Source organism: Podarcis pityusensis, assembly GCF_964106645.2.
Source record: "Podarcis pityusensis genome assembly, chromosome: 8".
In the NCBI taxonomy this organism is placed as follows: Eukaryota; Metazoa; Chordata; class Lepidosauria; order Squamata; family Lacertidae; genus Podarcis; species Podarcis pityusensis.
In genome coordinates this window covers 14,590,358-14,608,050 of record NC_138033.1, presented here as the reverse complement: position 1 = coordinate 14,608,050, position 17,693 = coordinate 14,590,358, and the positions used below count along the sequence as shown (strand labels likewise).

Sequence of the window (17,693 nt, the reverse complement as noted above, 5' to 3'; positions counted from 1 at the left end):
TTAAGAGGTCCAGGAGTAATAGAATCATAGAACTGTATAGCTGGGAGGGTGCCCGGGGGTCATCTAGTCCAACCCCCTAAAATGCAGGAATCATAGCAAAAGAGTCCCTGACAGATGGTCATCCAGCCTCTGTTTATAAACCTCAACAAAGAAGACAACATAACAAGACTACAGGAAGGGTCTGGATTTCATTTAATAATAATAATAACAATAATAATAATAATAATGTTATGTATTGAAGTTCTCACCGTGGCCACCAGGGGGTATTGTGTATATAGTTTTCACTCAGGCTCACGTAAGTTAATTTAGGCAGGAAACCCGGGGCTGCTGTTGTTACAATGCTGACAGTCAGCTGCCTAGAAAAGCAGGCCTGCTGAGCTGTTTGCTGTTCAGTTCAGTTCCAGCTTACTTATAAAGAACTACTTGGAGAAATCTCTGTGTCGTCTGCTATATCCACCCACTACTTAATAAATAACAACAACAACAACAACAACGATAATACTTCTGCCCCACTCATCTGACTGGGTTGCCCCAGCCACTCTGAGCAGCTTCCAACACATATAAAAACATCATAAAGCACAAAATAGTAACATCTTCCTGATATAGGGTTGCCTGTAACAACAAATTGATTTTATTTCAAATAAATCCCCAAACCCGTGTTTGTATTAATTTTTCTGTCATGCTTGTTTTATTTGTTGAGAGCTGCCTTGAGTCCTGGTTCAGGGAAAAAGATAGGATATCAATAAATTTAGCAACAACATCATCATTTTTTGGCTCTGGTCATTGCTGGAGTGCCGCCCCTGATAGATTATTCCTGAGGGAATATGGCCCTCAATGGGGGCAGGGAAGGTTTCCAACCCTTATTTTGACAGTTGTGGAGGAAGAGGGAATTCCAGCAGTCGTGTGACTGCCTGACCATCTCTCCCACAAAACTGCCAAAGGCCTAAGAAGCCTGCTTAACCTTCACACTGTGTCGTCATAGCGATGATGTTGCTATGGTGCCAACAGGTCTTTTGCAGTCAAGATTCAGGTTCATATATTGATTGCTGCAGCCTTCTAGGGCACAGTAGATATGGACTGACTTACTGATAAGCAAGAAAAGGCAGGTAGGGCTTTCTAAGACTTTCTGATGTCATTTTATGAGAAATATGTTTGTTTGTTTGTTGCTTATGGAAGGGAAATAGAGGTTCTGGAGGTCCCTAAGGTACCTTTGACCTCCGTTGTTCTGGACTTTGTAAATGAATACAGGCAACAACCATTTTAGGCGTGTCTCATATGTGCTTGAATGTGCATGTATGCATCACGCCCACCCTGGAAGTGACCCAAAAACATCACAAAAACAGGCAAGAAGCGGAACGAGGTGCTTTCATGCTTTTTCAATAGGCTTTCCAATTACCGTATTTTTCACTCTATAAGACGCACCAGACCACAAGACGCACCTAGTTTTTGGAGGAGGAAAACAAGAAAAAAAATATTCTGAATCTCAGAAGCCAGAACAGCAAGAGGGATCTCTTGCTGTTCTGGCTTCTGAGATAGCTGTGCAGCCTGCATTCGCTCCATGAGACGCACACACATTTCCCCTTACTTTTTAGGAGGGAAAAAGTGAGTCTTATAGAGCAAAAAATATGGTATTTGCAATTTCACTTAAGTGCATGGTGCCTGTGGAACTGAAGCGTTCAATAATTCCCAAAGAAGAGGAATGACACATCCTCCATGGAGGTTGCTACTTGCCATTTATCATTCCCTCCATTTCTGACATCCACATTGTGAATGGCATTGGTTACATGGTCAGGACAGCAGAGCCTAGAACACCCACCAGTAATGTAAGCTTAACTGTCTACACCACCAAGCTGATCTGTTGGATTCCTCCAAAGAGGGTGTCACAATAGGACTTGCCTCAGAGTAGGAGCCCCATACAGCTGGCACATTTCAAAGCTGGGGCTTTACCTGGAGCTGGCAGCCACTATATAGAGTTGTCATATTTTAAAGAGCAAAAAAGAGGATGCTATGATGACTCTCAGGGACGCGGGTGGTGCTGTGGGTTAAACCACAGAGCCTAGGACTTGCCGATCAGAAGGTTGGCAGTTCAAATCCCCGCAACGGGGTGAGCTCCCCTTGCTCGGTTCCTGCTCCTGCCAACCTAGCAGTTCGAAAGCACGTCAAAGTGCAAGTAGATAAATAGGTACCGCTCCAGCAGGAAGGTAAAAGGCATTTCCATGCTCTGCTCTGGTTTGCCAGAAGCAGCTTAGTCATGCTGGCCACATGACCTGGAAGCTGTACGCCGGCTCCCTCGGCCAATAAAGCAAGATGAGTGCCCCAACCCCAGAGTCGGTCACGACTGGACCTAATGGTCAGGGGTCCCTTTACCTTATGACGACTCTCATTTTAAATACAGTGGTGCCCCGCAAGACGAATGCCTCGCAAGACGGAAAACCCGCTAGACGAAAGGGTTTTCCGTTTTTTAGTTGCTTCGCAGGACGAATTTCCCTATGGGCTTGCTTCGCAAGACAAAAATGTCTTGCGAGTCTTGAGATTTTTTTTTCGCTTCCCCCCCCCCTGTATCTAAGCCGCTAAGCCTTTAATAGCCTTTTAGCAGCTAATCCGCTAAGCCGATAAGCCTTTAATAGCCGCTAAACTGCTAATAGCGCTAATCTGTTAAGCCGCTAATAGGGTTGCTTCACAAGACGAAAAAACTGCTAGACGAAGACACTCGCGGAACGGATTAATTTCGTCTTGCGAGGCACCACTGTACCCCTACTATATGTAGGCTATAGAAGCTGTGATATATTGCTGGAGGGGGCAGGTGAAGAGAAGAGGAAAGCAAGTCTTCAGCCATGTCTCACCCAGAAAGTATAGCCTGAGACATTTTGGAAGATTTTAAAAATCTACCCACACAGAAATTTTACCCCCCCCCCCCAAAAAGGATGTGCCCTGGAAAAAGAGGACACATGGCAACCCTACATAGTAGGCAGGGACTGAAGCAGGCATTGATGAGGGCTTCTGCAACTTCTGTCTCCATTTGCTCTCTGCCCTAGCTCCATGTCATAGCTGTCAACGTTTCCCTTTTTTAAAGGGAAATTCCCTTATTCTGAAGAGGATTTCCCTTAAAAAAAGGGAAAAGTTGACAGCTATGCTCCATGTAGCACTACCTCAGAGCTAGGTGAGGGGGAATTATTTTGTGTAGCCTCAGCCTAATCCCAAACCTAAATACTGCTACCATACCAGGCCCTCCAATCCCCGGCCTTGGAGAAAGATGTTAGACATTCAGTCAACTTGAGCATAGTAAAAAACAAACCAGTTCTTGATCTTGCAGCAAAGATGTATGCAAAGTTAAAACTTTAGTTTGCCTTCTGATTTAGGTCATTGTCAGGAAGGGCTGGTGCCATGAACCTGGATGGTGCAGAAGGCACAGCAGCGGTGAGGTTGGGGTGGCATGGCTACACTGGCACAGCCAATCCAGTGCTCCTTTTGGTATGCCCGCTGCAACCACACCTTGCTGCTGCAATGCCCTGAATGTCCGCTCACCTTTCATAGTGGGCAGTGTTGCGGCCAGGCATCCGGTTCCTGGCAGTGATCCAGCTTGGGGGCGGGAAGTTGACTCCCCCCTTGCACTGACCCCCGGCTACGTCACGCCTAGTGGCCCCATCAGCTAAACGTTGCTGTGGGAGATTTAAACTGCAGTGTGGTGGCTGGGGGGCTCCCCTCTTTCACATCCTTGCCTGATTTTCCAGCCCACCCACCCTCTTTTTATGCGTTGGTATGACAAAACCTTGCTATGGACAAATGTTGGCCGCCATATTGTTGTTGGGACCGGGTAGGAATTTTTCCACTTGGTGAATTGGCTCCAGCCATTTGGTTTTCACCTACCTTGTAGCAATGGTAACAACTTTGTGAGGTTTAGCCTTCATTTAATGGAGGGGAGGTTGTAGCCTCCACCTGCCTCTCTGCAATAAGGTTAGCCTGTTAAAAGGATCTGGGGTGTGTGTGGATTCTGTTTGATGCCTGGATGTGGGCTAGCCCTATGATATAAGTCAAGGGCTCCCTCTATTGTTGGTTTACATTTAGTTGGACTCCCTGATGATGGACAGGAGTTGAGATATAGCCTGGCTTCACTCAATGCCTAAGCCAAACTGCTCACTTCTGTAACCAATAAAGTTGTGGCCTATTTTATCCCATAAACCTAAATACTCGTGTCCGTGCATTTATTAATCACTTGGGAACTGCTGGGCACCAAGCTTGGCACGCAACCACACTGTCTGGGTAAATGTCAGTGATATTGGTGCCAAGAAGTTAAGTCCATGGTGTCAAAACCTCCCCACCAGCAACTCCACATCATCCTGCATCTTACCAAACCCCCCGCTTTCCAATCCTACATCAAATCTAAAGCAGAAATTCAATCAAACTGATTTATCTATTACATGCTTTACCTTTTTCTTCTTGTTGTTGTTTTTTTTTTTTAGGGTGGATGGAGGCATTCCTGCAGCACTGTATAACAAGCTGTATCAGCCCAAATTATCTCTTCTGCAAAATTTCCAACAGCCCAGAAAACCTCTCCATTGATGCATTATCTCACCCTGCGCTGGTTCAATATGGGAATGCTACTATTCCTGGCGTGTAAAGGTAAGCAAAGCAGGACCCTTACATTATTAAGCCAGGGCTCTGAAATGTAATATAAACAGGGCAGCTTGCAAAATTTAACTTTTAAAAAGCTAATTGTGCTAAATGACATTTTTATGAATGTGAATAATTGGAAATGATATTTTGTGGGTCACAAGGTGAACAACTAGGCATGGTTCTCTACATCACCATCACTCCCTCTAATAGGAGCTATGTAATGTTGAGTGCAACTTTGGAAAAAATAAAACCCTGAAAAAGGGACAAGAGTCAATTACCTTGCTTGACACACTCAGAGCTTATAATTATATAAAGTACTAGCAATCTCTTACACAGCATTGCTCAGGAAACCCAGATCCGTGCAGTTTTCAAGTTAGCAGTTAGAATTAGTGAAGTTTTGAAAGGTGTACTCCACCATCTTGTTTCAAAGCTGCATCAGAGTGTACCCAAACACTGACAAAAAACCCCCCCTGCTCATCTCAGGAACCCACCATACAAAATCTGGGTGCTGTCCTACTGCAAATGACACCAAGTTCAGCAGTCCCAAATTCACACACAGGGGCAATCAAAGAAATCAAGTTCTGGTCATGGTCCAAACTCAAAACACAGGAACAACATAAAAGGCAAGGTTCAGAAATATTCTGATGTGGGGAAACCCCACGTAATGTTAATTGCACAGTTGAGTCCTTTACTCACTAGCAATGAGGTGTGATGCCTGAGAATTTTCCAAAAGCAAAGTTTTATTTCTTGCTTGAGCAGGAAAGGTTACAGCAAGCAATAAGGAAAGTGATCAGAGGCTGGAACCCTGATCTCTGTTTACACACCATTTTTATAGTCATATAGACATGCAAGGCACCCAGTGATACAGTCCTACTGCCAGTTGAACTGCGAAGACAGATCTTTCCACACCTCAGCTAGCTAGGCATTTCCCTGTTTAAAGGCCATGCCTAAGCATGCTTCTAAAACTTTCCTTTACGCCTTTTCTTGCAGCCTGCTCTTTTTACATTCCTCTCGTAAGATTGCATTTCAGCATGATTACAATAAGAATAATTGGTTATGATATATCAAAATAGTGTCCGTCTGGGCAACGTTTGGTGCCCCCAAATGAATCTTCTCCGTTATGGATCTTCTCAATTTTGTGCCCCCTCCGTTCAGCACCATGTGTAGGGGAACTGCCTAAAGAAAAAGGGACTCCTGCCTGTTAAGTCCAGGTGTGGACGACTCTGGGGTTGCGGTGCTCATCTTGCTTTACAGACTGAGGGAGCCAGCGTTTGTCCACAGACATTTTTTCCAGGTCATTTGGCCAGCATGACTAAGCCACTTCTGGCACAATGGAACACCGAAACCAGAGCAGCACCCATGGAAACACCATTTACCTTCCCGCTGGAGCAGTACCTATTTATCTACTCAATTTTGTGCCCCCTCCACTCGGCACTGTGTGTAGGGGAACTGCCTAAAGGTAAAGGGACTCCTGACAGTTAAGTCCAGTCGCGAATTACTCTGGGGTTGCGGCACTCATCTCACTTCAGGCCAAGGAAACCGGCGTTTGCCCTCAGACAGCTTTCTGGGTCATGTGGCCAGCATGACTAAACAGCTTCTGGTGCCATGAGACACTGACAAGTGCCAGAGTGTATGGAAACGTCATTTACCTTCCCTCTGCAGCAGTACCTGTTTATCTAGTCGCACTGGTATGCTTTAGAACTGCTAGGTTGGCAGGAGCTAGGATAGAGCAACAGTAGCTCACCCCGTCACGGGGATTTGAACTGCCAACCTTCTGATTGGCAAGCATGCAAAAGGAAGGGAGATAGTAGTAATGGGGGACTTCAATTACCCGGATATTTGTTAGATGTCAAACTCAGCCAAGAGCATAAGGTCAAACAGATTCCTCACTGGCCTTGCAGACAACTTCATTGTCCAGAAAGTGGGAGAAGCAACAAGAGGAACAGCCATTTTAGATCTGGGTAGAAGTGGAAGGATCATTAGGCACGAGTGATCATGCTCTTCTGAAGTTTACTACACAGCGGAAAGGAGCAGCCAAGCATACTAGGACTCAATTTCTTGACTTTAAGAAAGCCGACTTCATAAAACTTAGGGAAGTACTGGGTGAGTAAAAGCACAACTTCAGGCAATACCAATGAGACGGAAACATGGAAGGTACCTAAAGAAGCCGGGTGGCTATCTAAAGAACTTTTAACTGAGTTAAGATTTAAAAAGGATGTGTACAAAAAATGGAAAAGGGGGAAACCACCAAAGAGGAATTCAAACAAATAGCCAGCACGTGTAGACACAAAGTCAGAAAAGCTAAAGCACAGAATGAACTCAGGCTTGCTAGAGAGGTTAAAAGCAACAAAAAAGGCTTTTATGGGTATGTTTGTAGCAAAAGGAAGAACAAAGAAACAGTGGGGTCACTCAGAGGAGAAGATGGTGAAATGCAAACAGGGGACACAGAAAGGGCTGAACTCCTCAATGCCTTCTTTGCCTCAGTCTTCTCCGATAAAGAAAACAATGCCCGACCTGAAGAATTTGGAGCAAATGATTCAGCAGAGGAAACACAGCCCAGAATAACTAAGGAGATAGTACAAGAATACTTGGCTAGTCTAGATGTATTCAAGTCTCCAGGGCCAGATGAACTGCATCCAAGAGTATTAAAAGAACTGGCAGATGTGATCTCAGAACCACTGGCAGTCATCTTTGAGAATTCCTGGAGAACAGGCGAAGTCCCGGCAGACTGGAGGAGGGCAAATGTTGTCCCTATTTTCAAAACGGGAGAAAGAGAGGACCCAAATAATTACCGCCCAGTCAGTCTGACATCAATACCAGGGAAGATTCTGGAGCAGATCATTAAGCAAACAGTCTGTGAGCACCTAGAAAGGAATGCTGTGATCACCAATAGTCAGCATGGATTTCTGAAAAATAACTAACCTGTCAGACTAACCTGATCTCGTTTTTTGACAGAATTACAAGCCTGGTAGATGAAGGGAATGCAGTGGATGTAGCCTACCTTGATTTCAGCAAGGCATTTGACAAGGTGCCCCATGATATTCTTGTAAAGAAGCTGGTAAAATGCGGTCTTGACTATGTTACCACTCAGTGGATTTGTAACTGGCTGACTGACCGAACCCAAAGGGTGCTCATCAATGGTTCCTCTTCATCCTGGAGAAGAGTGACTAGTGGGGTGCCACAGGGTTCTGTCTTGGGCCCGGTCTTATTCAACATCTTTATCAACGACTTGGATGATGGACTCAAGGGCATCCTGATCAAATTTGCAGATGACACCAAACTGGGAGGGGTGGCTAACACCCCAGAGGACAGGATCACACTTCAAAACGACCTTGACACATTAGAGAACTGGGCCAAAACAAACAAGATGAATTTTAACAGGGAGAAATGTATAGTATTGCACTTGGGCAAAAAAAATGAGAGGCATGAGAGGCATACAAGATGGGTGACACCTGGCTTGAGAGCAGTACATGTGAAAAGGATCTAGGAGTCTTGGTTGACCACAAACTTGACATGAGCCAACAGTGTGACGCGGCAGCTAAAAAAGCCAATGCAATTCTGGGCTGCATCAATAGGAGTATAGCATCTAGATCAAGGGAAGTAATAGTGCCACTGTATTCTGCTCTGGTCAGACCTCACCTGGAGTACTGTGTCCAGTTCTGGGCACCACAGTTCAAGAAGGACACTGACAAACTGGAACGTGTCCAGAGGAGGGCAACCAAGATGGTCAAAGGCCTGGAAACGATGCCTTATGAGGAACGGCTAAGGGAGCTGGGCATGTTTAGCCTGGAGAAGAGGAGGTTAAGGGGTGATATGATAGCCATGTTCAAATATATAAAAGGATGTCACATAGAGGAGGGAGAAAGGTTGTTTTCTGCTGCTCCAGAGAAGCGGACATGGAGCAATGGATCCAAACTACAAGAAAGAAGATTCCACCTAAATATTAGGAAGAACTTCCTGACAGTAAGAGCTGTTCGACAGTGGAATTTGCTGCCAAGGAGTGTGGTGGAGTCTCCTTCTTTGGAGGTCTTTAAGCAGAGGCTTGACAACCATATGTCAGGAGTGCTCTGATGGTGTTTCCTGCTTGGCAGGGGGTTGGACTCGATGGCCCTTGTGGTCTCTTCCAACTCTGTGATTCTATGATTCTATGATTCTATGAATGCAAAAGTAACATTGAGCATGTAAACATTCCTCTTTAACCAGGCCTTTGGCTGATTGACATCCAGTGCCCTTTTAAAATGTGTTGGCATGGGGGGGGGGTATTGGGTTGTTTTTGTTTTTATTATATATTTTGTGGTTTTATGTTGTGACCGCGGTATACAAATTTTAATAATAATAATAATAATAATAGACTTGGACCCCCTCCCCGGACTGGCGTAGTTAGTGTCCCTTTAACAGGTAGGCAGAAATTCAGCAGGTCAGAATATATCAAAACTACAGCTGTCTGGCTTAAGATGGCATTCATCAGTTACAATGGAGGCGGAGGTGGTCTTGCTTCAGTTACAACAAGCCCAAGGTCAAAACACAGGAAAGCTCAGTCACATGTCTGGCAACTTGTGCAAAGATATTGTTCCAACACTCTGGCAACTGGAGTTCTTTGGCCATGAGCCATCTGAGCCCCACCCAGAGCAAAGCAACTAAATGGCAGCAGATGGCAGCAGACAATCCGGATGATGATTGTTATTAATTTCTAGCCACTTTCTCTTGCCCGAAGCAACTTACAACAAACCGGCCAATCATAGAAGCATAGAATTCTAGAGTTGGAAGGGACCCCAAGGGTCATTGTTCAACCTCCTGCAATGCAGGAATCTCAGCTAAAGCATCCATGACAGATGGGCATCCAACATCAAGGAAGGAGAGTCCACCACTTCTCGTAGGAGTCTGTTCCACTGCTGAACAGCTCTTACTAACAGAATTTTTTTCTTGATGTTTAGTTGGAATTTCCTTTCTTGTAACTTGAAGCCATTGGTTTCAGACCTACCCTCTGGAGTAGCAGAAAACTAGCCTGTTCCATCCTCCATGTGATAGCCCGTGAGATATTTGGAGATGGTTATCATATCGCCTCTCAGTCCCCTATTTTCCAGGCTAAACGTACTCAGCTCTTTCAACCGTTTCTCCTAAGGCTTGGTTTCTAGAACCTTCATAATCTTGGTGGCCCTCTGCACAATTGACCAAAACAAAGGTCCACATCACCTGTGGAGTTTGATCTACTCATGAGGAGGAGCTTCCCTCAATCCCAGAGAGACCCGGTTCTTTAGGCTGGCACTTCAGTGTTTGGCACCTGACTGTGTCTGCACTTTTAGGAGCTATTGCTCACCTGGACTTGGAAGCAGCTTGCTATTAAAATATAAATAATGTAATGATGCTATGTGGCTAAGTACTGCCAATTCAAATATTAACCTTAGAAAAGGTAACAAACAGTAATAATGGATCTTGATGATTCTTCTTCCTTTCCTGCTTTTAGGGCTGTCTCTGGAGTGCTGGATTTGTAATGACATTGAACTGGATTGCACTGGAACTTTGAAGAAATGTTCATCTATTTTTGACAGTTGTGCCATTGTTCAATCATACAACATTAGAGGTATGTGCAAGAGATCAACAACCACTGACAGGGTTCAGTGACCACTGGTCCTAATTCTGCAGCTGTGATGTTAAAGGGTTCTTAGCTCACAGCTTGGGACTAAGATACCTTAAAGATAGTCTCATCTATAATATACCCAATGCAACACTGCACTCTGCAGAAGAAGGCCTCCTACAGATACTGTCTTATCAGAAGGTCTGTTCTGCAGAATATAAGAATTGGGCATTCAGTGTGGTGGCACTTTGAAACGACACCTGAGCTAGATATGGCTCCTTAATTATTATTTTTTTAGAAGTGTCCAGAACAAAGGCCCCTGAACTTATTTGCCTGTACTTTGGCAGGCTTTTTCCCTTCAGAAAGGGCTATGATGCCAGCAAATTTCATCCGCTTCTGTCAAATGCAGGAAAGTTATAGCCATTTTTACTTCCCAATAGTAAAAGTGGGAGATGATTGAGCAGATCTCAAAGCTATAACAGTGGCCCTTCGGGGGGGGGGGGAACTACTGCAGCTATCCTTCCAAAATTTGCTAGGATTCGTGCCCTTGGAAAGGGCAGGCTTTGCCTGCAAATTCCATCCAGTTCTTCACAGAAAGAAAAAAAAGATATAATCCCTTTTAAAATAGGAAAGGAAAGGAAAGGAAAGGTGTGCAGCACAAATGTCCCCAGACTTATTTGCCTATAATTTGACAGGCACTATCTTCTCTGCAGGAGCGACCATGCCTGCAAATGTAACCAACTTCTGTTGAAAGTGAGATGTTATTGCTATATATATATATATATATATATATATATATATGTATATGTATATATTTGGGAAAGGCAAAATGAAGTGGATTCAGATAGATAAGTCAAAGCAGGCAATCTATGGAGCACCTTTAGCCAAGGCAGCCTATTCACAAAGTGCCTAGATTTGAACCAAAGCTCAGTGCCCCCCTCCCCAATATATATAATATATAAAGATATATTAGAACAACACAGATGCCTGCTTTCAGCATTATGAGCTCCTGCACTTAAACATTTACCACTACACCACTGATCAGAGCCTGTCCACATCATGTCCTCCCTTTCGATTTAAAATTCTTTCTCTCTCTCTCTCTCTCTCTCTCTCTCAAATCCTTGCAGGACAACAATACGTGCTGAAAACCTGCAAGCAATCCACTAGCTGCTATGAAGGCTTCACAGCCATTAAATTTGCTGAAGGAGAAACAGTGTTCACCAAGGTTTCCTGTTGCAAGGGGAATGGCTGCAACAAGGCTGCTCCACCATGTATTTTATGCATTTATATACCCTTATGTTGTCCAAACTGTGTATCATATCACCTTAAACTGCATCATTTGTTACCCTCCAACTCCTCTCTGTAGTTAGGAGGGGTGCCAGCTAATGTTTTGAGGTGGGAATTTATTTTTTATGCTATTTTATTCTCTCTGCATATGCCCCTGGTAGTTCATCCTGAAACCCAGAAAATAAAGATTATCATATCGTATCGTATCTGGGGACAAAGGGCACTTGCTACTGTATATTTGCACATAAACACCTGCATTCTAGTTGTAATAAGCTGCATAGCTCTACCTTGAGATCAAGCAGGCAAACTCACTGTATTCCTGACAGTGCCTGCTGAAAACAGCGGCATCTACCCAGATGCTTAGAAAGTTGAGGTAGTTTTAATCTGCTTTAGTTTGTTTTAAAGTAGGGTTGTATCCCCCCCTTGATTTTATTGCTTTATCTTTTTGTAAAGCACTTTTAGGTCCTGTCCCCCCCTCAACCAAGTGGTGCAATATTTTATGAGATAAAATACATCAGCAGAAATCTGCACTAAAATGAAAGGTGTTTTTTAAAAAAAACCATTTGCACATTTTATTTGAGAATGCGTAACAAGGAATTTTGGTGGATTCTATTGTGGTTCTACTGCATATGTAGTGTCTGCTGATTCCTCCCCCCCTTTTTGTTTTCCTTTCTTTGAGTGATGCCATGGCCTTTGGCTAGCGCAATAAAAGTTTATGCATTGCTAAAATAAATTCAGAACTGATGTGGACATGTGGGGAACTGAAATTAAGATTGGAAAAATAAGAAATAGAGATAATTTGAAATTGACTGCTACACCCATCCTTATTCAGAGCATGCTGCCTTAGACAGTAGGTGCAATGCAAAGTTATCATAAGTAGCAGCCGTTAAAATCTATGAAAGCAGCATTCTGAAAGGCAATGTGATGAGACCATTGTCCTCTTCAGGAATTTAGGTGGATACATATGTGCATGGGGACTGTGGCATGCACAATGACATGGCCCCCGATGTCTTCATGTGTGTGGCCCCATTTACTTTCCCACCACAGTGGTACCTATTTATCTACTCGAGCAGGAATGCTTTCGAACCGCTAGGTTGGCAGGAGCTGGTACAGAGCAACGGAAGCTCACCCTGTTGCATGGATTCGAACCGCCAGCCTTACAACCAGCAACCCAAAGAGGCTCAGTGGTTTAGACCACAGTGCCACCTGCACCCCAAATTCTAACCGCATTAATGAGTGCAATAGCAGTTTCCCGCAAGGCTGACAAGGCTGCAGCCCTATTCCTGCCTCTGACAATGATATGAGGACTCCAAGTGTGTTAGGGTCTGGGAGAGAGCTAGCTCACCAGCACCTCCATCAGGGACCCCCATGTGTACTGTTCCAGTGTGTCCTCTCTCAACCGCCACACAGTCAGTGCAAATGTCTAAAGGGGGCTCACATGGCATTCAACTGAACCTATCTAGAAACTTCCTGGCAAGTAGAAACCCTACATAGGATTCTGGCTGAAGGGAGAATACTCACTATCCTGCTATAGTAATAATCTCCCTCAGACATTTGCGGTCTAGGCCATCATGCCTGCGAATGTTGGGACCACAGTTTGAGTCCTCTCACATTCAGCCAGTTCCCTGAAGAGGTTTAACCTCAGAGACTATAGGTAGGTCATTGCCACTCTTGTGCAGTTATGGACTCTTCTCTGTAAAACACGGTTTGTGGCCTTGTGGCCCTTCAGTTGTTTCTGGGGTGCTGCAACAGTTTGAGGGAGACCAGTTCCCCCATCCCTGCTATGAATGCTGTGATATTCCCAAGTAACAAAGCAAGAATGATCATGGATATAATCTCTTCTAGCATGGAAGGGACTGAGAAAGGAGTCTGGTTGCCACTTTTGCCTGTTCTCCTTCTAACCTGACTCTCTCCGTTTACCCCCTTCACAGTGCCAGATGTAAACATGACAGCCAATGGGAGGAAATGTCAAGGGTGCTTTGCTATCAACAGAAATCGATGCTTTGCTGAAGTGGTTGCCAACTGCGAGGGAGACCAGCACTATTGTTCCGATGTGTCTGGCTTCGCAGAGGTTCCATCCCCTATATTTGCTGGTAATTCATCTCTTCCTCATTCCCACCTCCTTTCACCCAGACCACACTGAAGTCCAGAAATTTCATTGGTACAGAACTTATCTACCAGGGTGTTTGTGAGGATCTGTCTTATGGAGCTATTCTGGTCAAATACATAGGGACATCAGGTGTACATGAGGCTATTAGTGTGGCATGTGCCTTCCCCAAATCCCTCCCAAGCTCTCTTCCAAAATTCTAAAAAAAACAAAAAACCCTCCCCTTGCCACAGATTGTCTGCCTCTTTTTTACAGAATTGAACAATCAAAACTTGGCAATGCTAAGCAAAAACAGAAGCCAAACTCAGTGAATCTTGCGAGAGGAAGAGGCGAGGCTGGCATACATGGGAATGTTGGGGCCACAGATTGAATCCTCACACATTCAACCAGAATCTTGAAAAGGTTTCATCTCAGACCCCTGTAAGGCAGGGCTGGGGAACTGGATTTGGCTTAAGGGCTGGATCCAGAAATGGTCAGCCCCTCAACAGGTCACTTTGATGGGTGGGTGGAGTCACCCATCTGTCATATTGCCTGACATCATGTGACATGAAGTAACTTCAATCTGTGGCTGAAAAGGAAGAATCTTCCATGCTTGAATTCAAGCTGCAGGAAGAATCAGGAGGGCACTGCATGTAAACTTGCAGTTCTTCATTTGCAGGCAAAGTTGAGTCCTTTTTAAATATGGCACCTTTTTCTGTTGCCATGCATAGCAGGGACTCTAAGAGAAACTAGGCACTCTCCAGTTTCCCTAAGCGAGATGACATAATGTCCTTAACGAGCTATTTCAGGGGAATGGATTGGGTCCATTTCCATTTTGGGTCTACATTTTGGGTCCATTTCCAATCTGCGTGTATTTATTCTTAAGGCTGTCTCTTTCCGCATTGGTCTGTTGTTGTTTTTTAAATGCAAATAGTGATAATTGAATGCATATTATGAGGAGATTTCACCCCTCCCATATCCAAGAATCTGCTGATGAGTCTGGTGATTTTCCAGAGAGGAGGGGCGGTGTTCTGCTCTCTACTTATTCCACTCCAGCCTAACATCAAAGAGTCAGTCAGTCAGTGTGTCGGAGAAAGAGAGAGACTGAGTGTTAGAGATTGTGTGTATAGATAAGGTTGCTGCTAAGAGCAGCTGCAGGCACTCCGTGCAGTTCAGCATTCATTTTGCTTAGACCTCATTTAGCTCTGTATATAGTTGTATATTATAGTTGTAGATAGAATAAAGAAGATATTCTACAGAGCTGCTCTCCGAGTCGTTTATGCTCTGCTATACTCTGCTTTACTCTGCTGTGCGACGACTGTCTTCTTGTGGGAGTGAATCCGGTGCTCACAACTCTAAGCTGTGAGTCCACAGCACTTTGACCTGTTCCTGTGCAGAAGGTGGTCTCTGGAAGTGCTACCCAGCTCGCCTAGCCCAGTCGGGGCTGAAGTGGATGAGTCCAGTTGGTGGCACTGGCTCAGGGGCGATGCTGACATATTACGTTTCACTCACAATGCACACACTTTTAAATTTCATTAAACAATGTATTTTTAAAGTGTGCTCCCCCCACCCACATGTTGATGTGTTTTTCTTAGATGAGGCCTGTATCACAGCTTTTTGGGAATTGCAAAATTTCCAATGGGGAGTGGGGAACTGGTGCATGTACAGACAGGACTCCTCAGCAGCCTCCACCACAAAGGGAATTGACCCTGCCCCTCTTGTAGCAGAGACAGGATCCTTCTTGCAGGGAAAGCAGAAGGAACCAACTCCTCAGTTTTCCAACCGGCCACGATTAAGCTTTCAGGGTTCGCTGACTGGGATAGGTGCAAATTGATTTGGCTTGCTGAATAAGGTGGACTGCAACAAATTCTTCCTAATCACGGGATGCTGTGATTCCTCTGGTGCTGACTGCCTTCTCCTTCCTTTGTCTCTGCAGGATCTCCTGCCTTGGTGATTGTAATTGCCTTCAAGGGCTGTGTGAACAAAGCTTTCTGCGATGCTCATTATGAAGGTGTTTTCCATACTTCCATGCTTGTTGTGACTGCAAGAGGTCGTTGCCAGCTTGCTTCTTTCATGGTTCGTGCCGCTCCACAATTCTTTGGACTCTTCCTTCGAGCCTTGGTTGGGCTCCTCCTTGCGATGAACTTTGCTTGATTTCCCTCCAGCAAAAGGGTCCAGGGGAACCACACTTAAATAGTCCTTCCTTCCCATGTGGCTAATGAAAAGCCATAAGCAGACCAAAGGCTTTACAGGGAAGAAGACCTCAGATCTCCCAAAGTGTACAAGTGCCCATGTGTTATTTTCCACTGTGGTGTCTAGCAGTATCAGAACATGGCAACATCAAGCAGGAATCAATGGAAGCTGGAACTGGGAGTGATTTTGTTTTTACTATTTTATAATAATTATTTTTTTGCATTTTCTGTTTTACATAAACAAATGAATTATATTCATTTAAACAAAAAGGATAATATGTTTATGTATTTAACATATAATCCTTTTTGACTCCCCCCCCCCATTGTGGATCTTAATGTAATGATTTCCCCCTCTGCATCTCTTTCATAACTCTATTTTTATAAATCCTTTGTCAATCCATAGTTCAGTTTTTTTACTACAAGTTTTCTGTCAATCCTACCAATGTATGTCATTGTTTACAATAGCTTTTCAAATAAATCATAAACATTCCCCATTCTTTATTATAGACCTACTCTTCCTGGTGACTAATGCTTTCTGTAAGCTTCGTCATCTCGGCATAGTTCATCAATTTTGTCTGCCACTCTTCCTTGTTTGGAGTTGTACCAGTTTTCCCTTTCTGAGCTAACAGAGTCCATGCAGCCATGGTCTTGTACATAAACAGTTTCGTCTGGTACTTCGGGATCTCTGGTCCTATAATACCTAAAAGAAAAGCTTATGGTTTCTTAGGAAAAGTTATTTTCAACATTTTTTTCCAATTCATTATATATAATTTCCCAGAAGTCTTTTATCATCTTACATAGCCACTACATATAATAAAGGTAAAGGTAAAGGTAAAGGGACTCTTGACCATTAGGTCCAGTCATGACCGACTCTGGGGTTGCGGCGCTCATCTCGCTTTATTGGCCGAGGGAGCTGGCATACAGCTTCTGGGTCATGTGGCCAGCATGATTAAGCCACTTCTGGCGAACCAGAGCAGCGCACGGAAACACCATTTACCTTCCCGCCGGCGCGGTACCTATTTATCTACTTGCACTTTTTGGCGTACTTTTGAACTGCTAGATTGGCAGGAGCTGGGACTGAGTAACAGGAGCTCACCCCATCACAGGGATTCGAACCATCGACCTTCTGATTGGCAAGCCCAAGAGACTCAGTGGTTTAGACCACAGGGCCACCCAAGTCCCTTATGCAAACTTACCTAAGTCTATATTTTCAGGGGAGCTGTCCAGCTGTAATTCACTGTATGATTAGGCTGTACCCAACAATTTCCACTCAGAGTAATCCCACTGAGATGAACGGACCCAAGTTAATCATCCCATTAATTTCATTGGGTCTGCTGTGAGTAATGACCCAGTCAGATGGGTGGGGTACAAATTATAAAATTATTATTATTATTATTATTATTATTATTATTATTATTAACATTGGATATAGTGTGTGTGTGTGTGTGTGTGTGTGTGCGTGCGTGTGTTTCTTTAACTTTTATATGCAGTTCCTGACCTCACAATCAGTTTGCCACACCCACTCCAGTTAACCTTATAAAATCATGTAATATGGGTCAGCTTTACTGTCATCTAGCAGCTATGTGGCCAAAAAGCGGATAATTGCCCTGGTTTGTTTGTCTCAGTGCTTTTCTATCATCTCCTTCCTGCAACCTCAGTCACAGGGTGGCTAATGGCAAAGTACAAATAAACCATAGAACAAAAGCCATTTTAAGAACTACAATAACATAATAAAAACTACAGCAAAAACCAGCTGTGATTATGTCAATCAAACCACACCCAAATGTCGGTGGCCCAAACATCTGAGCAAATAAAAAGGTTTAAACCTTGTTTATAAATTTATTGCTGTTATAAAGGAGACACATTTTAAAATGGAAACTTTAAGCATAGAAACGTTTGGTAAATGATGCTCCCCTCCACAGGAACATAGAAAGCTGCC

At 44.1% G+C, this 17,693-nt stretch overlaps 1 protein-coding gene across 1 annotated transcript; it reads left to right on the top strand.

Annotated features, from left to right (window-relative positions):
- Window positions 1–974: 974 nt before the first annotated feature.
- Window positions 975–16,251, top strand: LOC308484400 (phospholipase A2 inhibitor and Ly6/PLAUR domain-containing protein-like). The gene is made up of 6 exons (XM_081019327.1): window positions 975–1,106; window positions 4,461–4,620; window positions 10,079–10,195; window positions 11,317–11,460; window positions 13,408–13,569; window positions 15,499–16,251. The coding sequence occupies exons 2-6, from the start codon at window positions 4,560–4,562 to the stop codon at window positions 15,714–15,716; spliced, it is 702 nt and encodes a 233-aa protein (XP_080875453.1). The 5' UTR covers window positions 975–1,106; window positions 4,461–4,559; the 3' UTR covers window positions 15,717–16,251.
- The last annotated feature ends 1,442 nt before the right edge of the window (window positions 16,252–17,693 follow it).